This window comes from Phalacrocorax carbo, chromosome 19 (genome assembly GCF_963921805.1).
Source record: "Phalacrocorax carbo chromosome 19, bPhaCar2.1, whole genome shotgun sequence".
Classification (NCBI taxonomy): domain Eukaryota; kingdom Metazoa; phylum Chordata; class Aves; order Suliformes; family Phalacrocoracidae; genus Phalacrocorax; species Phalacrocorax carbo.
Window position 1 is genome coordinate 8,579,951 of NC_087531.1, and position 22,589 is coordinate 8,602,539.

Here is a 22,589-nt window from a genome sequence, read left to right on the forward strand (position 1 = left end):
CTCTTCCATCAGACTGCAACAGGTGCAAGGATCTTGTGATGAAGATTCACTTTATCTTTCTATATGCACTCATGAAAGGTGCCTACAAAATACCACCGGGCTTGTTCTTCAGCAGCTATAAATGGCACTGTGCAAATGGCAGTATTACCTTGCAGTGACATATGACAGAAAGCTGGGTCTTTGGTGACATTGTTCTGCTGGGACTCCTAGCACAGCTGTCTGTCCCTTCCAGGCCTTATCTTCCTGCAGACATCCGTACCCTCTCGGGGAAGTCAAGCAGGCAAAGTTTGCCTTTCATGTTATAACACACCCAGCCTTCCCGTGCGCTCCATCGCTCCCGGAAAGGGTGAAGCGCTCCTGGGTCACTGCCCACCTGTCCGTCCCCCCAGACCCACTCCGTGCCCCGTCCCCAGCAGGCCTGGGCGCCTCCGCTTATGGCCCGCTGGCTCTGGGTGCCCACGAAGCCCTCCCGCCGAAGGGAGACCCGGCCCCGGGGGGTGGCAGGGCCCTCTGCTCAGGGCGCCCCCACCCGCGGCCGCTCTCAGGCCGGGAGGCCGGCGGGGAAGGCGGGCAGGGCCGAGCGAGCAGAGGCCCCGCCGGCGCCGGGGGAGCGGAGCGGAGCGTGGCAGGGCAGAGCAGCACCCGGGCCGGCCCCGCCCCGCGGCCGCCGCCACCTCCCCGCTCCGCCCGGGGCGGCAGAGGCCGGAGGCGGAGCGGGTCACCGCGGAGAGCGGCTCGGCGCCGCCCCGACGGGGGACGCTGAGGTGAGCGGGCGGCTGGCGGCGGGTGAAGTGAGGGCGGGAGCCCGAGGGGCTGGCGCTGCCGGGGAGGGAGTCCGGGGCCGCGGGCGGGGCGGCGGCCGCCCGAAGGGGTGACGGGGGAGCAGGCAGTGCCCGGGAGGCGGGGGGGACCCGGGGAGGGAGGGGTAGCGGGGGCTTGTGGCGCCTGGCTGTGAGCGCTGCCGAGGGGCTCGGGTCCCGCCCGCCCGGTCTGCAGAAACCACGGCGGGACAGGGGGGGTTCGGGAACCGGCTCCTCACGCCGGTCCCGCCCCGGCGGAGACGCGTTCTGAGGGGAGAGCTTCGAGGAGCCGGTTCCCGCCGTGAGGGGCGGCCGGCGGGCCGGGGCCGGGGGGCTCCTGTTGGCTGCGGCAGCCCGTAGGAGGAGTAAAGCCCTTCGCGCAGCTCTCTCGGAGGAGTTCCCGCACTGCTGGTACAGCGCAGCCAGGTCGCCTGAAACCGATACAGAAATAAAGGGTTATATCGAGCTGTCTTTGCGGCGAGGAAGGTCAGGGCCGGCGGCTGTGGGGGTCCTGTTGGAGTAGCCGTTCTGCCCTCCCGTAGGTAGCTCTCAGCTGAGCCTTCAGTACTCTGCTCTTAACCCTTTGCATGAAAAATGGTGAAACTGGGGGAGGCTTTTCTTGTTGGCAATGAAAACTGTTCCCGGACAAAATGATTGCAAAGCTGGCCACGAGGCTGGAAGAACGTGTTTGTGATTGTGATTATTTTTAAAAAGGTTTGTGCAATGGTCCAAATTCAAGTAATACAAGGACAAAAAAGGATTCATCTTAGGTTAAAGTTGCCAAAAAACCCAAACCAAATGGTTCATCCCACTTCTGCAATTGTTTAAAGCCAGATCGGAGGGTAGGTTCTAGGAAGTTGAGTAAGACTAAAGTCAGGTATCAGCATGAGCTGAGTGTTTCCAGGATAGATAATGATGCTTAATGTGAAGTCAGGCGTATGAATTTTAGCTAGCCAGATTGAAAAATGCTTGCTTATTTATCTACATCATTTATCAGCATCTAAAAGTAATTCCTTGTTTTGCAAGTGTAATGTGAAGTTTTATGAGACAAGTTTGCAAAACTTGGGTGGAAAGTGTGTTTGAGAGGACAAACGTCATGATGTTCGTCCTACAAAGGAGCTGCGCTCTGCCTTGGCCAACAGGGACAACTGTGCGAGACTGTGCGGGTGATAGAAGTGTCTACAAGCTCAGGTTTATCAAGATAGTCAGGAGACTTACAGAGACTTAAAAATGCAGAGGAGCTTTTTCCCAATTTCTGTTTAAAAATTAAAAAAAAAAAAAAGGAAAAAAAGCTTTTATGTTGTTAACCTACAGTTGTAAGGTGAAAGATAATGGTCTTTGTGAGATGCTTGTGTTCAGAGCAGCAAAGAAGCTGGCAAAATTGAAAAATGTATCTGATGTTAAGCCAAAAGTGCTTTTTACCTAGAATCAATGCTGCTGAGTGAGGAATACCTGTTCTGGGTTATTAGCTGTTACAAATTCATTAGGTGGTGAAATTCATATAGAATATTAATTTTCTTAGTCTAATTCTCATATCATGTTAGGGTTATATTGAGAAGATAAAGCAGAAAGTAGAGATTTCTCAGCTTGGTAGCTGCTTCCAGGCAGGAAGGAGAACAAATACCTGCAATGAAAAATTATTATTACATTGTCCTTCTGTTATAGCCCACCTAATCCACAGAAACTGAATTTATTTTTGCAGTCTGTCACGCAGGTAATTCAGAGAGACTCAGCTTGTCTTCACATGTGGCAAAAATTAGATTCCTGCTGCCACCTCCACAGGCTATGCTCAAGGAGCTAGTGCTGTATTTCAGTTCTAATCAAAATAAAAGTGTCTCTTCTGAGTTGGTGCCCTTTTCCCATGTTGTTAGCTCGTGTCTGGATAGACCCTGCTCTGCCAAGAAAGAGAGACGAATGATGGTGCTTAGGGATGCCTACACTATCTGCTCTTACCTCCCAAGTGTACCTGGGGACACCGACCTGTCTGAAGCCCTGGGGTTGTGTACTCGTGCAGACATCATCACAAACTTCAACGTTCAGTATTCTACTACGCACTTTCTTGGCATAAATAGAGCTAAAGCAGGCTTCTTCTTAAAACTTCTCCACTTTTCTTTCTCTACTTACTTTTCTTCTCTTCATGACATCACCAGCTTGATGGAAGGCATTTTTACTGTGGTTTTTGAAGGCTGCTTATGGTTTTCTGACATCCTTGAGTGCAGAACTTAAATGGTGTCTGGTCTGAAGGAGAGCATGAGCTCTAAAGAGTCAATATCACAACAACAGCCAACTTTTATAGACCTAGCCATGTCCAATAAACACAAAAATGATGACATCAGTCATTTCTGCAATTGAGAATTTTTCTGAAAGGCAGCTGATGAGGATCTTTGAATATTCATGAGCCCAAGAGAGCTCAAGAAGCAAAAAGGCATCAGGAAAGTATGATTGCTTTCTGTCCTTTGAAATATATATGAAGAAAATTAATACTGGTTTTCTAAATTTTTATTCTGTATTATAAAACCAGCTTCTATAATATTCTAAATTCTCTTCCCTGCAGAGCTTTTGGGGAAAAAATTGCTTTTGGATTCTGTACCCGTTCTGTAGCAGCTGGGTTGCCACGTATCCAGGTTATGATGATTTGTCAAGACTTTGGAAGCAGTTATTTTAAATGAACAGTCTCTCAGGGCATCTTCAGATCTTAATTTGTAGCCCTTTTCCCTGCAAGAGAGTAAAACACAGCTAGGATGTTATGGTGCGCTACTTTTTCAGGTCTCAGATGAGCAAGGTAAATTTCTAAAAGCTTGCTACTCACTATTAAGAGAAATATAGGAGAAATGCAGGCACAAGAGTGTTTGGTGTGATGTGATGCTGAGGGTCCCAGCAGGTTAGTTGCATATGTACACTCAGAAATTAATTTGGGTTGCATGTATAATATATATAGGCTTAATTTTGTGGTTTGTGGGGTTTTTTTTCAGGTTCCTTTTGCAGAGGCCAGTAAGGACTTGATGGCATGAATCCAGATATTTCCAGGTATGGCGTAGCAGTTGGACAGTCGGAGCTCAATGGAGGTGTTTTCTGCAACAGCACAGTTTGATCAGCTTGAGCTGTGTTTCTGCAGAGCGAGGAAGTCACCTCTACCTGCCCCGGGCCACTTGTGCTTTTCTTTTGTGCTTTGTGTTGAGTGTGCACAAATTATTTTGAAGCCACATAGTGAATTGCACTGAGGAACCAGTGTGGGTTAAAATCAACCCTGAGTAAAAAGAAAAAAAAGTTTTAAGTTTTAACCCAACTCTTTCTCAGCCTGGTTCTTTGTGAAGCTTCACAAATTCTATTGAGTATGGGGCGGTAGTGGCAGTGAAGTGGGAGTGCTGGTCGGGGATGGGTGGAGGCCAATGTCTAGTCTTTGATGACACTGTTGGTTTATACGGGCTCTACATTATAAGGAACCTGTCTCAGCAGGGGGATCTTTTCAGGCTGGAAAGAGCAGCGGTTTCTTTTCAAGGATTGTAGTGGCTCTCTCCACCCATTGATAAAATCTTAAAGTAAACTTAGAGTAAAACTTAAAGATAAATCTTAAAGATAAAACTTAAGTAAAGTTTCTTCCCTTGCTTGGTCACCTGTACTTGTCTTTGGCTTTGTTCAGGTGAAAGCAAACTTAACAAGAAATGAGATTATAGAATCTCAGAGGACTTATATCCACAAGTCAAAACAAGTCGTCTTCATTTTCTGTACTCTGGGCTGTCACTGACATGTGCTAGCTCTCTGAAATGCTGAAAATCGAGTCTGTATCTCACAGCGCTATCTGGAAAATCACACTTTTAAAAATTTGGACTCTTCAGACACATCCAAACATTGCTTTGACATAACAAGTACACACTAAAATCCAGTTTAAAGAGGGGAGTGCAGTTTTGAACTGACTCTACTTTAGCTGTGAATTTAGAGCCTGTTGATAAGAACAAAAGTGTAATAAGATTTCCAGGGTCAGCATTGCTTATTGTGCTCTCCTGCTTGTATTTCTAATGCCTGTTCCAGATTTATTCCTTGTAAAAGGAAACCCATGCTTTCCTAAAGGGAAAGGAGAAGCTAAAAGTCTTTATCTAATACAAGAACTTACTTAAAAATAGATTGCTCTTTAGAAAGCCAAAATCGTGTAATTATTTCCTACTAGTAAATTAATTATCCTCATTCTAGTTAATAGAGTAATTGAACACTTGCAGTGCAGCACATTGCAAGTTGTGTTATAAAACCTCCAGCTAGCAGAGCCTCTAGACTTGGAGTTCGTCTGATAAAGAGCTATATAGGAAACCCTGCCAGGAGCTGGGGCACTGCATCCCTGCCCAGCAGGGTATAAAGCCCCAGGATACATGATGCAGGTTCTTGTTGCGTTATGTCAGGGAGATGAGTTCCAGGAGCTGTGGCCCAGCCCGGACTGATGGCTGGTGCAAAGCTACCCACCCATTGCACCCTTGCCATCAAACAAATAAGACAGAGCTACTCTCTGGTCCTGCTGTGCACTTGTGATGTGACTCAGTGGTGATCCTGGTCTCGCACTCTGACCTTTAGCTGCAGGCAGTTTTCCCCAGATTGCTGAAATATATTGCAAATCCTTGTTCCATGCCTTGACTAACCTCCTCTTTCAAACAAAGGCTTTCATTTTATTGTGGGTCTCTATCATATGCATGTATTAACCTTCAGTGTACCTGTATTGAAGGCTTAATGTTTAATTCCGCTGGCATTGCATGACACGTTCTCCTTAAGTAAGGGGAAATCAAATGTCATCATTTTCCCAGTTTTAAAAATCCACTGAACGCTGTTTGTTCTGTCAGGGGTAATTTTTGTGGTGTGTTCATGTTTACTAAGGAGCACACCTCAGTATGTTTGCCCATAATTACACAGCAATGTCAATAATCCAGTGCATGTTTCCCACTCCTTTTTCCAATATGCTTTAGTTTTAATTAATTCAAGAGTAGCTTTCAAAAAAAAAAAAAAAAGGAAATATGCTAAATGCAGTAATTCCATTAACTTCAAGACTGATTCAGCTTTTACCGAAATTGGTTGTGATAATAACTAGTTTCTTTGTTTTAAAAGTCAGTTCCAAAAATCAAGAAATACTTCAAATATTTTCACGTGTGAGGTTGTTGCACAGATGGCCACAGACACAGGTATGGCATACGCCTTCCAACTCAACAAGTGTCAAGGTTTTGAATCAAAATTTATAAACCCAAAAAAAAAGATCTTGAAAGAGGTAAACGACGGGCTGTGTTCAGACTTGGGATTTTTTTGTAATAAGCTGTGTTATTTTTACCCTGGGGTACTATGAGAGCTTTTTTGGGCAACTGCTTCTTTATTGTTCATCTGTCTCTCGTCATGCATTTATGAAAGATAGCCTCCTTCTGTAGGATTGGGAAGATGTTATGTCAGAGTTTGTGTTTAATGTTTTTGAAGAAAAGATCAGAAGAATTTTTCTCTTCAGAAATGATGCTGAAGTAAAAGCGTGAAGGTTGAATTCCCAGAATAATAATTTCAATGTGATTTTTTCTTGTGAAGTTATTTGTGGTGAATTGAAGCAAGGCGAAAGTGACCCTTAGTATCTGTATTTTAAAAATAAACACTGAGCTCAGCCAGCATGAATCAGAGCTATGCTGTGAGAGCCAGAGGTGCTGACTTTGTGCAGGGGGATCCAAAGGGCTGTGGCTGTCACTCTGGCCTGTGCTCAGGGCTGGCATGTTCCCCCTCTGCAGCTGGTCTAGGCGTGATTGTCTCAGCTCAGGCAGGGCTGAACAACTGGCTGCAGTGAGTTAAAATAGGTATGTCAAAGAGATTGACCCAGCATGGAATAAATGCGGGGTTTATCTGCCACACCTGCAGCATAATGCAGGGACTCCTCGTTAGCAGAGCAGGAGACGGAATTTGCAGCTTAAAGAGTGACCGTGTTAACAAGGAGAAGACTGACAAGACCAGCTAGGCTAAGCAATCAGAAACAAACACTCTGCATTAGGCAGGATCGCTCATTAAAATGGTTCCATTGTACATCAATTCAGAAACCATCCCGTAATCCCAAAATTGCTGGATAAATAACACAGTGTGGTTGCAGCCTTCAGGATAATGACAAATAATACTGTCCCATAATGATTTGTTTGTGTAATAGATAAAGCTCAGCTGAAGACAGGTTCTCTTGATATTAGATACTATTCCAGCAGCAAACAGAGAAGGACAGTGGCTGTTGAAAGAACTTGAGTTTTACATTCAGCTTTATAAGCCATGCATGTTACAGGGCTTTAAAGTTATCTGTGCTAATCAAGAATAATTCATATTCAAATTTTTTTTAAATAACCATCATACAATAGATTGCATCACTCATTAAGCAGTAGTGCTTGTGAAAAGTGAGTCACAATTCTTTTAATCTTGGAGAAAGGGAAATCTTTCTATCAGTTGCTGTTTCTTTCTCAGTGTTTTTAATGTATTTTGCATTTGCGGTAATGTTGGGAATGTAGATGTTAGTGGTAGATAAGGTCTCAAGTTTTGTGTTTTGAAATGGAAAATAATGACAACACATACTAATTTTAGAGGTACGAGTATCATTTATAAAAAGATCTTAATTCAAGAATAATTAAATTTATTTTTTTACCTCTAAGCTTTGGAACAGCCTGGGGAGTTCGTGGGAACAAATACCTGGGAAACCGATGGAACTGTTGATACAGAAATTCAAAGCCAGCTCGTACAGAGTAATTGAAGCCTGTGTGTTTCCAGCACGAGGGAGGAGAACAAGGATTGTGTGAAAAGTCATGCTCCACATCTTGTAGGTGTACTAGGTTGTAATATAGGATACCTGCCTCAACTTCATGCAAACAAAATCATCCTGACTGATAGATAAGAGCTTTTCTAATCCGCATTAGCATTCAGGATGATCCAATTCCGCTTTGCTGTTTTATCTCTGCTAGATCTGTGGCAGAGAAGTCATGCACATCTGTCCCTTTGTCTTCCTATTTTATCACAACTGATTCTCGCATTTTGACCTAAGATGAGCAGTTCAGGAGTTCAGTGCTGAGCTGAGCTGAATGCTCAGGGTTGCTGGTGGTGTGTTAGAAACCACGTCTTTGGGGAAATGGCCCATTTGTGGGAGAGAGAAGGATAACAGAGTGCTTGACTCACTGCAGGGGTTGGCTGTACAAATAAGAGCAATGATGAAGCGGGTAAGTAGGAACTGTAGATGAAACTTGGGATGAAGAGCTTCTGAGGGCTGCTATAAACTGCAGAATTAAGCACATGCCAGAGGCATGCAGGGCAGAAGAGGAAGAGCTCTCCTGGAAGGGAACAGAAAGGCTTGCCAAGGGTGATTCTTAGAGGACAGATTAGGAGAGGACCATCAGACCAGACCCATACAGCTATTTAGGAATATTTATGCTTTGGAAAGGCTAAAAAATCAGGTAATGCATTGGATAAGCATTGCACTGTCCCATGACCTTATAAGAAAGAGGCTTTATCAAGAGCTGTACAGTATTTTAATGACTGGAGTATGGCATGGAAACCTGAACCTACTACCTGCTTTTTATTTTTCCCATATTTTAAATTAGAATTAAACTTTTTGAGACCTGATATGTGATTGTTGAGTAAGAGGGATAGTGACAATCAGTCAAAAACTTTCAGTTGGCAGTAGAAAAGATGTCTGGGGTATGTATCATATCAATAGGTCTGGGCAAATATTTTCTGTTTCTCAAGCATCTGAACCTCGATGCACAGGAACTGGGTTGTACGGCCCAGACTTACCTTTGGAAGAGCTTTGCAGATCTCACAAAGTTATTGCTGCTTACATTTAAAGTTTTGAGCCTTATTCAATGCGTATTCTCACAGTGTGTGATTGCTTTTTGTCCCTTTCTCCTTCCAAAATCTGTGAAAATGCTTCTATTGGTGTACAAACTGCTTGTTGTTACAGCCTTCGGGGTTAAATAGCATTTCTGCTTAGAGGGCTTTTTGGCAGTTTTTACTGTATCTTACTCAGTTTGAAGGAAAAGGTCTCACTAAGGCTGCCTAACTCTTGCTTTGTTTGGTACTGGTGAATTCAGAGAAAGGAGAGATAAGCAGTTCAGGTGGAAGTAAGCTCCCTCTTGATCTCTTTGTGTGATCTTCCAACCTGAATTCTTAGCTCACCGTGGTCTGAGGCCGCCAACTTGATTTTCTTCCTCAGTTCTATCAAGCGATGTCAGCCAGTGACTGCTATTTCTACAGCAAGGCTGGAGGAAATAGCAGGCCTTAAGAGAAATAATGAAGGAAAAAAATCCAAAGAAATTGCTGAGTAGCGGGTTTGGATTTTATAGGTGCCTCCTCCTTGCATTTTACATTTGTACTCTCAAGAAACACGTAGATCTGGGAATACGTGTCTGTGTATTTTGTGGAGAAGTTCTAGGTGATACTTTGGATGCCTCTGTTGCCTTACTGGGACACTAGTCGTGTCTGACATTCTCACTAAGATGTAGTATGGTCTGTATTTTTTTACGGAGTGATGGTAGAGCATAGCATTCTTGTGCGTTACCAAAACATTCAGCATGGGGTCTCCAGTGCTTTATTGTTGAAAACTTTTTTGTTGGTAGAGCTAGCACTCAGTAGCAGAATACTGATGCTTCCCAAGTGTCAGGACAATGAGGTTCATGTTACCTCACACTGTCCTGGAAGTAATAAAGGGATGTTACTTCATTCAGTAATACAGCCATGGGGTAAGTGCCAGGCAGAGCCTGCAAGGGTCCTCAGCTTTTGTCTCTGCTGCTTTTTACACTGGTAATTTAACACAGCACTTTATTTTATCACCTGATTAGATGTATCTGCGGGTCCTGAGGGAACTGGCAGATGAAGATGCTAAGCCACTATCCGTCGTATTTGAGAAGCTGTGGTGGTCCAGTGAAGTTCCCGCTGACTGGGAAAGGGGAAACACAACCCCCATTTTTAAAAAGGGAAAAAGGAAGACCCAGGGAACTACAAGCCTCAGCTCTGTGCCTGGCTAGATCATGGAGCAGGTCCTCCTGGAAACTATGCTAAGGCACCTGGAAGATAACGAGGTGATTGGTGTCAGCCAACATGGCTTCACTAAGGGTAAATTGTGCCTGGTAAATTTGGTGGCCTTCTATGACAGGGTTACAGCATTGGTGGATAAGGGAAGAGCAACTGACGTCATCTACCTAGACTTGTGCAAAGCATGTGACACTGTCCCACACAATATCCTTGTCTCTAAATTGGAGAACTGATGGATGGACCATCATCCAATTGATGGATAAGGAATTGGCTGGATGGTCACACTCAAATTATTGTCAATGGCTTGATGTCCAAGTGGAGACCAGTGACGAGTGGCGTTCCTCAGGGATCTATATCGGGACCGGCACTGTTATCATCTTTGTTGGCAACATGGACAGTGGTATTGAGTGCACCCTCCGCAAATTTGCTGATGACACTGAGCTTTGTGGTGCAGTTGACACGCTGGAGGGAAGGGATGCCATCCAGAGGGACCTTGAGAGGGGCCCATGCGAACCTCATAAAGTTCAACAAGGCCAAGTGCAAGGTCCTGCACATGTGTCGGGCAATCCCAAGCACACTTAGAGACTGGGCTGGGAATGGATTGAGAGCAGCCTTGTGGAGAAGGACTTGGGGGTATTGATTGATAAGAAGCTCAGCATGACCTAGCAATGTGTGTTGCAGCCCAGAAAGCCAACCGTGTCCCGGACTGTATCAAAAGAAGTGTGACTAGCAGGTTGAGGGAGGTGATTCTCCCCCTCTGCTCCTCTCTCATGAGACCCCACCAGGAGTGCTGTGCTCAGCTCTGGGGACCCCAGCGTAAGAAAGACATGGAACTGGTCCAGAAGAGGGCCACAAAGATGACCCGAGGGCTGGAACACCTGTCTGCTGTGAGGACAGGATGAGAGAGTTGGGGTTGTTCAGCCTGGAGAACAGAAGGCTGCAGGGAGACCTTATAGCAGCCTCCCAGTACCTGAAGGGGGACTAAAAGAAAGCAGGAGAGGGACTTTTTATAAGTGCATGTAGTGATAGGCCAAGGGGCAATGGCATTAAACTGACAAAAGGTAGATTACATTAGGTAGAAGGAAGAAATTCTTCTTTGTGAGGGTGGTGAGGTACTGGAACAGGTTGCCCAGAGTAGTTGTGGATGCCCATTCTCTGGAAGTGTTCAAGGTCAGGTTGGATGGGTCTTTGAGCAATGTGGTCTAGTGGAAGATGTCCCTGCCCATGGCTGGCGGGTTGGAACTAGATGATCTTTAAGGTCTTTTCCAACCCAAACCATTCTATGGTTCTATGATTCTATGATTTTTGAGACTGGTTTGACAATGGGTGCTACAGTTCAACCCAGGTTTCTTCAGCCATAGTAGCGAAGCATCTTCAGGTTCCTGGAGGAGGAATATGGCAGAAACAGCCATGGTATTTCAAAATGTGTGTGTAAATTCTTGGGGTTTCCTTCAATTTCAGGAGCATGGGTTTTGGCTTGTTCAGGGATCTGCTTGGCAGGATCTCATGGGACACTGTCCTGGCAGGCAAAGGTGCCCAGGCATCTGGTTGATCTTCCAGGACATCCTCCTCCAAGCATGAGTGTAGTCCATCCCAACATGCAAGATGGCAAAAAAAAAATGGTAGGAGGCCAGCAGGGATGAACATGGAACTGTTGATTGAGCTCGGAGAATGGAAGTATCAGGAAGGTGGAAGTGGGGATGGATGACCAGGAGGAGTGCAGAAGCATTGCCTGAGCATATAAGAATGGAGATAGGAAAGCCAAAGCTCAGCTGGAGTGAGCAATGTGAAGGGCAACAAGAAGAGCTTCTCTAAGTACATTGGCAGCAAGAGGAGACTAAGAAAAATTTGGGCCCACTGCTCTGACTCCTTCCTTACCAAAGACATGGTGAAGCCAGAGGTACTCAGTGCCTTTTCTGGCCTTGTTTTTAACTGGTTAAACCAGTACTTGTTTTTTACTGAGCAAAACCAAGGTGCTGTACTCATTCCCCTCAATGAGGGATGATCAGTGGGAAGAGCTGTCTGATTTGCATTCTGACGTGGATGAGTGACATCAGCCTGAAACCCGTGCTGTTGGTCATACCTGGCAGTCTGCTTGGGAGCCAAACACTCGGCAGTCAGACAGCCTAGCCGCAAAGGAGCTGGCAAGCAAAGGACAAGGTATGGAAATTAGTAAGCGATTTATGCTGGGTGAGGAAGATGTTCGCTGGAGATCTGTGTAAGCAAGTTTATCTACTTGCTGGACTTTTATTTGCAGCTTCTAACAATTGTTTGGGCATTTTATGCTTTTTCTGGGACAGAGGTGTCCCAAGCGAGTGTGTATATGAAAATTGTTGCTTTTGAACAGAGCAGCACATGACCAGCCTGCACCAAAGTATGAGATAGGGTTAATGTTGGTGAAAAGCTGGAAAATCTAGGAACCAAGGCAGGGCTGAAAAGATATTTTCTTAAAGGGTTGTGGAGGCAAATTTCGCATTTCTGCTTTTAAAGTTAGGAGTGAAGAATCAAGCATCTGTTGGACAAATAGTGGAAGTAAACAAATACTGGGAAGTTCCTTGAAAAAGTTGAAGAATTGCAAAGTGAATTTATTCTTGGGTGAGCAGCAGACATGAAATAATTTGATAGGAAGTGTCAGCTGGTAGATCTAAGTGAGGAGAAGATCTGAAAGCCAGGAAGTTGAGGATAACTGGTCATTGGTGGAGAAAGGGCTGCACAAATAATTCCAAATTTTCAGCTAGCTTCCAAAGAAGAGGATGTGGAGAACAAAGTCTGGATGAGGAGAGTGAGCCTGGAGAACATAGAGATTACAGAGTGAAGGAGACTGTGGTTTTGTTTCTTTCACTACTAGTCAGAATTGAAAAGCAGTCTTATTTCATGCAAAAACAAAGTGGAGATTCTGCCAGAAGTTGTGGGTTTAGGGAAGAGACAAGGGCATTCAGAATCACAAGAGGAGGAGCCGAGAAAGCTGGGGAACAGAGGAGATATAAAGCAGAATTAGCTGCAGGTAAAAACAGATTTGTACCCAAGATTCGTACCAGAATCCATCCATGTGGTTGGAGATTCTGCATCAGTTATGGCTGGGACAAGCAGGTTTATAATAATCTCCAGGAGAAGTTCAGAGAAATGGAGGTGCAGAAGGTGGGGCATTTTGTAGGAAAGTTGCTTTGACAGAGTAAGTGAGGAGAAGGCATGCCAGGAGAGTGAAGGGCAATAGGTGGTTCATGGACTGGTACTATAAGGAAAGATTTTGATTTTTTATTTTTGCCATAGGAGGACATTCTAAGAGAGGCATTTTTCTTAATTGATGAATTTCAGCTGAGTTCCTTGGACGCTGCCCATCCATGGTTAAATTTGCTCTATGATAAGAAAAGCCTTAAAATGGTGAAGAACCAAGAGAGGGTTAGGGAAAGAGAGGGATCTCAGGCAAAGGAAATGTTATTACAGATAAGGCAATATCAGAAGGCAGGTATGACGCCAGGATAGCTAACAGGGCTGAGGAAATGGAAATGAACATATCAAAGCTGAAGTGAAATTTGAAAAGGTTAATGTATTCCCTTCAAGCAGGAGACTGGAACTAGCTAATCTTCGTCTCAGCATGCTGAAAATAATGCTACATGTAATTAAAAATTTTGGAGCAAGATTTTTTTATGAATTAATATTATCAGATCTTTAGGGACAGGCTGGAGAGCTGGGGCGAGGGGAACCTAAGGAAATTCAGCAAAAGCAAGTGCAAGGTCCTGCCCCTGGGGATGAACAACCCCCCGCACCAGCACAGGCTGGGGGCTGAACTACTGGAGAGCGGCTCCACTGAGAAGGCCCTGGGGGTGCTGGGGGGCAGCGAGGTGACCCTGAGCCAGCACCGGGCCCTTGGGGCCAAGGGGACCAGCGGTGCCCTGGGGTGCTTGGAAAGGCGTGTGGCCAGCAGGGCGAGGGAGGTTCTCCTCCCCCTCTGCTCTGCCCCAGGGAGGCCACACCTGCAGGGCTGCGTCCAGTTCTGGGCTCCCCAGTTTAAGAAGGACAGGGAACTGCTGGAGCAAGTCCAGCACAGAGGTACCAAGATGATCAGGGGCCTGGAGCATCTCCCTTGTAAGAAAAGGCTGAGAGGCCTGGGTCTGTTCACCCTGGAGAAGAGAAGGCTGAGGGGGGATCTCATCAATGCCTATAAATATCTGAAGGGCAGGTGTCAGGGGGATGGGCCAGGCTCTTTCCAGCGGTGCCCAACGCCAGGCCAAGGGGCCACGGGCACAAGCTGGAACACGGGAAGTTCCCCCTGAACATGAGGACAAACCCCTTCCCTGTGCGGGTGCCAGAGCAGGGGCACAGGCTGCCCAGGGAGGCTGTGGGGTCCCTTCCCTGGAGACATTCACCCCCCGCCTGGACGCGGCCCTGTGCCCCTGCTCTGGGGGTGCCTGCTCCCGCAGGGGTGGGACGGGGTGAGCTCCAGGGGTCCCTTCCAGCCCCCACCAGTCTGTGATTCTGTAATACCTGGTATATGTTAGAAAATAATGTATGAAAAATGTTAGAAAAATACATGAAGAAAAAATTATCCCAGTAATAAAAAAATAATCCTAGTATTGTGATTTTTAGTGTGACAGTTTTACCAAAAAAAAAAAAAAAAAGACAAAAAAAACCTGGAGACTGAGGTTAAGAGATTAAATATAATATGGGTGTTCAAAAGCCTATGTCTTTTTAATCTGCATTTTCTTTGTTGAAATTATTTATTTCTGCATAAGAGAGGTGCAGTAAACTTCATGTCTGAACTTGTAACTTCTCTTATGCAGCTGTAACAAGTCATTTTGGTTAAAGTGGAAGGCGTCAGCATTATGGGAAGTATCAAATAGGTAAGAAACTGCCTCGAAGAGTTGTCAGGAGATAATTTAAAAACCCATGGTATTCTTGAAGAATTTATTTCCTAGGAAAATTAGTTAGAGGTTGGAATGCATAATATGCAGTTGTAACCCAAATTCAGGAAGTATGGACCAGAGTAGGACTAGAATACAGTAGCTCTTCCAATTTGAAATAACAGGGAACCTTCATAAATATACAGAGGACTCTTTCTTGATCCCCAGGTGCTCCTCAGAAAGAGAGGACAAACCTCTTAATTTTGGTTTCCAGCATACCAAGACTTAAGAGTTTTTTGGTTTTAATTACTTCAGCCATAGCGCCATGTCAAAAATAAAGCAACTTAAATCGAGAAGCAATGTAAGTGCATCCTTATGGTGGTGTGCTTCCACATTAACTAATAATTTCCCCTGTGGCAGTACTGTGCTGCTGGTAGTTAATTAAATCCTGGGAAAACTGGCTATACCAGGAAGTCTTCTGCAGGAATACCTGTGCTGGCTCTGGCAGTGATGTCTTTAGCATGATGCTGCACTTAAGCTAATAAGACTTGGCAGGCCTAAATGGCTTGGCCCAGGGCCACTTTGGGGATGTTTGCATCTGTGGCATTGTCCACCCACAAACCTGTATAATCCACCTGCAGACAATGGACCCTCCCTGGTATAATCCAGAACTGGAGGGCCTTCGTAGCCAGAGTAAGACGAATGAGGTGACCTTGAATAGCAGTGTGCAGAGTTGTGTACTTGGGGACTAACAGCAGAAATTTGTATGAAAAAATGTGGATGTTAATGCTAGACATGCCTCTCAGAAATCCTGTTTGGAAACAGAATTTAGACAGAAACAGAGGAATGTGCAAAGAAAGGTTTTCCATTTCTCATTAGTTGTATTAGCTACATCAATATAGAGAGGATTAGAAACAGTAGACTTGTTTAGCCTAGGTAATGAACTATGAAAGACAAGTATTGCTCTATAAACAGTGAGAACAACTTGTTTGTGTTGAAACCCTGTGTCGTGGTTTAACCCCAGCCAGCAACTAAGCTGAATAGGTTCCACAATATACAAAATATCCTCATTAACCACCACTCCCCTTCCCATCCTTTGATATAATACACAGATACCATTCCCTTATTCTATGGACCACCCCTGTAAAATGTCCACAAACGTCCACTGAGTTAATTTAGTTCATGACTTTGGCCTCCATCTGTCCTGGTGGTCACTCAGGACAGGAGAGGGTGGGTGTTGCATGGAGTTACTGGGCACCAAAGCCAGCTCAGGTCGGGTCACTGCTGCATTTGCTCTGCTGCTTGTAGGGCTTGTCCTCCATTGGTTCAGGTGGTTCCTGCTATAGTAATTTTTATAACATGTAACTCAAATCCCGGGTTACAACAATTTAAAGGTATTTCTATACAGTCTCCACCCCTGGTCCCTTTGGACTGGGCCATTGGGTTTGACATTGCAGTCAACTCCTCCCTGTGCTCTGGCTTGGACTTATCCACAGACTGCAGTCCCTTAGGGGTGTACCTGCTCCAGGTGGAGCCTTATTTATGAGCCACAGTCTCTTCAGGGGTACACCTGCTGTGGCATAGACTTATCCACAGTCACTTTGAGGTGCTCCTGTTCCAGTGTGGCCTCTCCATGGGCCACAATGCCTTCAGAGATAGACCTGCTCCAGCATGGTCTTACCCACAGCCAGAGTCCCTTCAGAAGTAAACCTGTTGCAGCATGGCCTTGCCTGTGGCTTCAGTCCCTCCAGGGGTGCACCTGCTCTGTTGGGGGCTTATCCGTGGCCACATGCTTTGAGGTGCTCCAGCACTACCTCGTACACAGCCACTGATGCTTCAAGGTGTACTGGTGCTGCATGGACTTACAGCCACAAATACTTCAGGGTGCACCTTCTCCAGTCTGGACTTACCCTTGGGCCACAACCCCTTCAGAGGCATACCTGCTGCAGCACAGACATTACCACGGCCACAGACACTTTGAGGTGTACCTGCTCTGGTGTGGGCTTATCCACGGCCACAGATGCTTCGGGGTGTCCTGCTCCCATGTGGACTCATCCACAGGTCACAGTCCCTTCAACTCAAGTTCTCACAGGAGTTCCAGCCTGCCCAGTACAGTAGCACAGGAACAGCAGCAATGCCCTGGCCATCTGCCAGCCCAGGTCTGTCACAATTGCTGTTATCAAACTGTTCCCCGGCACAGCACAGAGAGATGATCCAGCAGCAAAAGCGAAAAACGGCCACTAACAAGCACCAGACTCTAATACACAGTAAGGTGAGCAAGTCCCATGGCAAGCAGGGGAGCCTGTTAGGTAATAGCTAAACAACAATAACAGCTATAATTCAATCTGGCACATTCCAATCAAATCTGTTGTTATCTCAAACCCTTCGAGCCCCACGTTGGGCACCAAAAAGGACCGTCATGATTTAACCCCAGGCAGCAGCTAAGCCCCAAACAGCTGCTCGATCGCTTTCCCCTGGTGCGATGGGGGAGAGAATCAGAAGAGTGAAAAAACTCATGGGTTGAGATGAAGACGGTTTAACAGGTAAAGCAAAAGCCACACATGCCAGCAAAGCAAACCAAGGAATTCATTCCCTCCTTCCCATCACAGGCAGGTGCTCAGCCATCCCCAGGACAGCACGGCTCCACCACGCATGATGGTTATTTGGGAAGACAAATGTCATTACTTTGAACCTCCCCCCCTTCCTCCTCCTTCCCCCAGCTCTGTGTGCTGAGCACGACACCATATGGTGTGGGACAGCCCTGGGGTCAGATGGGGTCACTGTCCTGGCTGTGTCCCCTCCCAGCTTCTTATGCCCCCCCAGCTACTCACTGGTGGGGTGGAGTGAGGGGCAGGAAAGGCCTTGGCTCTGTGTGAGCCCTGCTCAGCGGGAATGAAAACATCCCTGTATTATAACACTGTTGCCAGCACTAATCCAGAACAGCTCCATACCAGCTACTGTGGAGAAAATTAGCTCTATCCCAGCTGAAACCAGTGCACTCACTGTTAATGCAAAAACAAATGGCATTAAAATTCTTTATTGTGGTTATTTTGTACCCACCAGAGGGTTTAGGAAGAGCTTTCTACTCTAAGCAATTGATGCAAAAACATTGAGGCACCTCTGATACAGCTTGGTACCATGCCTGTAGGGATTATTGTGCCTGTCATAGCAAAAAGCTGAAAGTGACCCAGTGAAGTATTGACAAGTCCTAAAATTAACAGCTTCCTGAGGTAGAGAGGAGGAGGAAACAACTCAGTGAGTTGTATGATGGAATTTGGAAAGAAGTTGGAAGTTCTGTGCTATTGGGCTCAGAATTCCTACAGCAAAGACCAAAATTACCATCACATCAATGTCACCAGTATCTGCTGTGCTAAGGTTAAGGTAGGGGGAGGAGGGTTGGGGGAGGAATATTACTGGTTAGTCAAAAAGCAAAATAAAACAGCAGTCTAAGCTTTTTGGTTTTTTTTCAATATGGATCTTTTTCTTGTTCTAACAGCAAATTGAAAACTCTAGTGTCATCTTTTATGATCGATCTTTATATTATCTTAGCAGTATAAGCAGTGAACAGTGGCTGATGCAGTAATGCCTAGCATAATGCTGTACCTGTAAACTGCAGGGCAGGTACCTACCCCTGGTCTCCTTCAGAGTGAGAGGGTAATTACCCAGTTCTTTACAAAGACTCTTAGGTCTTTTCTCTCTCTCTGTTTCTCCTCCACCCTTATCTTCTATATTCACATGAGCAAATTTGCATGATTATTCGTGTGCCTATATATTAATGTTTAGCTTGGGAATAGATTCAGTAAGTGAAGCAGCAGAGTACGGCTTTGAAGATACAAGCAACAGTTAGGTTTTCTGGGTAAACCTGCTTAGCCATTTTACCTGTGAGACAAGGAGTCACCTTTCTAGCTAGATGCCGTGCTTCTCAAATAGCTCTGCTTTGAAAGTGAAACTATATAAATATGTCCCTAAGGGGTTTAAGTGTAGTAGTGTTCCTGATCTACAGCTCAGAGTTCAGGGAGCCCTGCAGTGCTGCTCTCCGCTGTAGCGTTCGGATACTGCAGGTGCATTCCTGCTGGCCAGCACAGCAATTTCTGCTTTCCTTGGGGCAGCTCAGGGCAGCCTGACAGCAGAGGCCTTTGTAACTCTAAGGATTCAGATAAAACCAACAAGTTAAAAAAAAATCAGGACAGGCAAGATTTAACAAAGTAAATACAGTGGTTGTCCTGTGCAGGGACAGGAGCTGGACTTGATCCTTGTGGGTCCCTTCCAACTCTGGACATTCTATGATTCTGTGATTCTGTGAGAGGGCTGCAGGGCTGCACAAAGTCCAGTTGTTTCAAGACCCTCTAGCTGTGTCAGCTTAAAGGAGCTTTGTTGGATTGTATATTGTGTGCCTGATCTTGACACAGTATATGCTCGGTGAGTGCCAAAGCCTTGTCCTCCCTGTCTCCATGGCACAGCTGTGAGACCTCTCTATTTTTTATTTCATCCTTAAATGTATATTCTATAATGAACTTAATGCTGTTCTTCCAGTGTTTACTATTTTGCTCACTGTGGAATCCTAATGCTGATCTGTCAGGTATGGGAGAGTGTTTTGCAGTACTTTTTTTTCCTTTGCTCTTGCTGAACTCTTCTTTGTGTGAGAGCCTGTCCCTCTGTTACGCTTGTGCTTAGAGCTGGTGGGCTTCATCCTGTATGTTATTACAAAGCTAACACAAATAACGCAGGGTGCTCTGCGAGGCATAAAGAACCTCTGAGAAAGAAATGGGCCCGCTTACACTTTTCTGTGGGTGCTCAAAGGGCATTTTAGGCACTCCATTGTCTTCAGCTTTCCAGCAGCTTCAGCTTGGGAACTTGGCCTGTTTAAATTGCAAAAGATAAATACGTTGCATCATACTGTACCCTTTTCTGTATTTTTGCGATGTGTAAAGATAGCTGCAGAGATAAAGAAATCTTCCAGGAAGGCGATCCTGACTATATGTAGTTTGCACATGAGAGTAGATTAGATAATGGCTGTTTACTTCCTTAGCACTTTTAATCTGAGAATATTCCCCCTAAGCAAATTGGAAGACTTATTTTATATATTCCCTACAGAGAGCCCTCAGCAGAGTTCAGCTGCTGTCGTCTACCGAGCATGTTGTATCTTTTTGTGTTGCTGCCAGATATATAGAGTTCTGGAGGGAGAATCCTGGGTTGTGTAATTGCAAAGCTAGCTACTATAGTAGCTTTCCCTAGCATGCCTGCTGCCTGCGCTGTGGGATAACCCTGTGGTACTGAAGAAATGTCTTCTGAAGAGCTGAGGCAGTATTCCTGATGCTTTTCCTGACTAGAGCTGAGGTTTTTAACAGCTGAGAAAGTTGACCAACACTTTTGAGGTTGGTGACTTTCATGCCTTGTAAAGCTCTTGGTAATTCAGACACCTCGCTTAGGTTATCTGACTTTTCTACTCTGGTATCTGGTACCTATCTGAAGTGCACAAACTGTTTTGGAACATGGTCACCATGCTTCATAGTGACAGTGTGTTGAATTCGTTGCAGGCTAAGCCCATACTCATACAGTTTGCTTCTACATAGACACTTTCTGCTCTATAACTAATGTTTTGTGCAGATACCTGTGTTCACACAGTCTACTGGGGACTCAGGGACATCCTGAAAGCATGGGTCTCTGAGGCTCTGAGGTTCAGCACGTTAGCCAGCCAGTCCCGTGGGCTTATGTCTGCATCGCCCAAATGGAGCTGTACTGGTTAATGGCATGTTTATTGATTAGTCTGAAAAGCTTTCTCTAGCATGTGTGTATGTGTGCTTCAGCTAGCTTCCCTCTTTTTAACAAGCCCTGTCACCCCTCTCCCATGGTCCTGGCTTCAGGTGCCTTTGCTGAATCATGAAAGGCAAGGTGGAAAGGGAACTAGCACTAAAGGATCCTACAGCATGGCCACAGGAAAAGGGGACAGATCGTGGGTAGCAGGTGTTCCCACCTTAAAACAGCCGTGATGGGGGAAGTTAGGTTAAACTCTAAGCTCCAGAGAGTTGTAGGGACTTGAGATTTGGCAGGCAACTTAAAAACTGTTGCACCTTGATTGTCAGGCTCTTAGAACAGAATTCGAAGAGTCTATAAACCGTGTTTATTTTCATTTTATGTGTCAGTGACTTTTGTCCAGACCTTACACTGGAAGGAGAGCTAGGAGAAGGAATGGAGGACAGCTTGAAAGTGAGAGCAAAACCACAGTTTCCAGAGTCCTAGAAGCTGCACCAGAAAGGAAATACTGTGGCTATTGTCAAACTGAAAGCTGGTAAAAGACCTGGATGTTCTTTTCACTGCTAGTGCGGTTGGATATTAGCCTTACTGCCTCTTCCGTTGGTTGCAGCTCGGCAGTATATCAGGCTCTTGATTTTTAGGACGTGTTTTTATGTTGTGGGTTTTGGTATCAAAAGCTGAAATCAGGGAATGCAGGGAGGAGGTGAAGAAGGCATTTTTAGTGGGATGGTTTTCCTTTTTCTTTGGGGAAGAGGGGAAAGTGTTTTCCTGCTTTCTGTATCTTAAATGGTCAGAAAGTTTGCAACTACTTGTTATCAACAACACATCTGTTTCTAATCAGCTTTCTCATCATACTGAATTAGCTGTGCATGCTCCAGGAGAAATGAGAGTCAAATTTGAAGAAATAGGGTCCTGTTCTTCCCTGTTCTAGTCAGATCAAAAGACACATTGAGATGAATAATAAAGTCCAAATCAAGAAAAGACGTTACGATGCAGATGATATCCCTCAGACTCTGCAGAATTCTGGAATAAGGCAGATCTTCAGTATAACTAACAAAGAAACTACTGAATTAAAGAGATCTTAAAAATCAAATGTATGATTCATTTTTGTTTTCTTGGGCAGTTCTCCTTACGGAAAATGGGCCAGAGTTTGGGCCTATTTCACCCATCTCATCCACTGGGTGAGATGCTTTATGATACTCAGGTCAGACACTTAAATTATATGCTTTTTTCCTTGGTTTTGTAACATGGTGTTTCCTGTGTGCTGTTCAGATGATCTCAATGGGTATCTCATTCCCACACTTCCCCTTTCCTCATCCTGTGCCTGCAGAGTTGTGTTTGGGGTATTTGTTGTTACCAACTAGAAGGAGCAGCCTGTATCGGAGGGTAGCGCAGCTCATATTTGTGTATGAGGTGGAATTATCTAGAAACAGTATTTTTGTGTTGAGTGCTTTGTTACACCCATTCCACTGGTTTTTATGCTGATAAATTCTCTGATCATGTATGTAAATCCTACCTTCAGGCATCGTCTTTAAAATTACATTAAGAATCTGGCTTACCACTCTAGTACAAAAATTCTTATCTGGAAGTACTTTCTTTAATCATTTAAAGCAGAAGATAGATTTTTTTCCTTTTTTTTCTTTTTTAAAGGAGAAGTGTTAGTGTAATATTAATTATAATGCATACATACGTACACATGCACACAGTGGGATTGCAATGTGTAAATAGAAACAAATAAATACAAAAGATCAAAGACTAAAATATAGGGATATGTACATATGAAAGGACAGCTGGTAGCCAGCCCAGGAGCAGACTTGCCACATCCTCATGATACCAAGTTGTCAGTCCTGTAGAAATGAACCTATGAACCTGAGAAGCTGCGGTATTAAACTGAAAACTTTCCGAATCATCTTGCCGAGATTGACACTAATATTCTGTTGAATTCTGTTGCACTTATCTCCATTTTAGCCATTCTTTGGTTCTGTGCCGGGAGTCAGCAGTCACTGAGCACCAGATAAAAATCTGCGAGCAGGTTATCAGTTCCTTGGGCTCTGATGTGTTCCACACCTCTTCTGCATTCACAGCCAGATGCAACCTCAGTGAGGGTGTAATCCTTCCTCCGCTTCACTGGCTTGTGCTGACAGGTTTGCTCTGTGAGAGGCTGTCCTCAGTTTATTCTGGTCTCTCTTCTTTC

The 22,589-nt window shown here is 45.1% G+C and overlaps 1 protein-coding gene across 3 annotated transcripts in view; it reads left to right on the forward strand.

Annotated features, from left to right (window-relative positions):
• The first annotated feature begins 394 nt into the window (after positions 1-394).
• LOC104049943 (ceramide synthase 4) overlaps positions 395-22,589 on the forward strand; it is a 48,426-nt gene continuing 26,231 nt past the window's right edge. For 2 of the 3 annotated variants that reach the window (XM_064469506.1, XM_064469508.1), the window contains exons 1-2: positions 395-764; positions 3,773-3,827. In XM_064469506.1, the coding sequence (XP_064325576.1) occupies positions 3,808-3,827 (20 nt within the window). In that variant the 5' untranslated portion in view covers positions 395-764; positions 3,773-3,807. The remainder of the gene's footprint in view (positions 765-3,772; positions 3,828-22,589) is intronic. The other variant, XM_064469507.1, reaches the window with a different exon arrangement.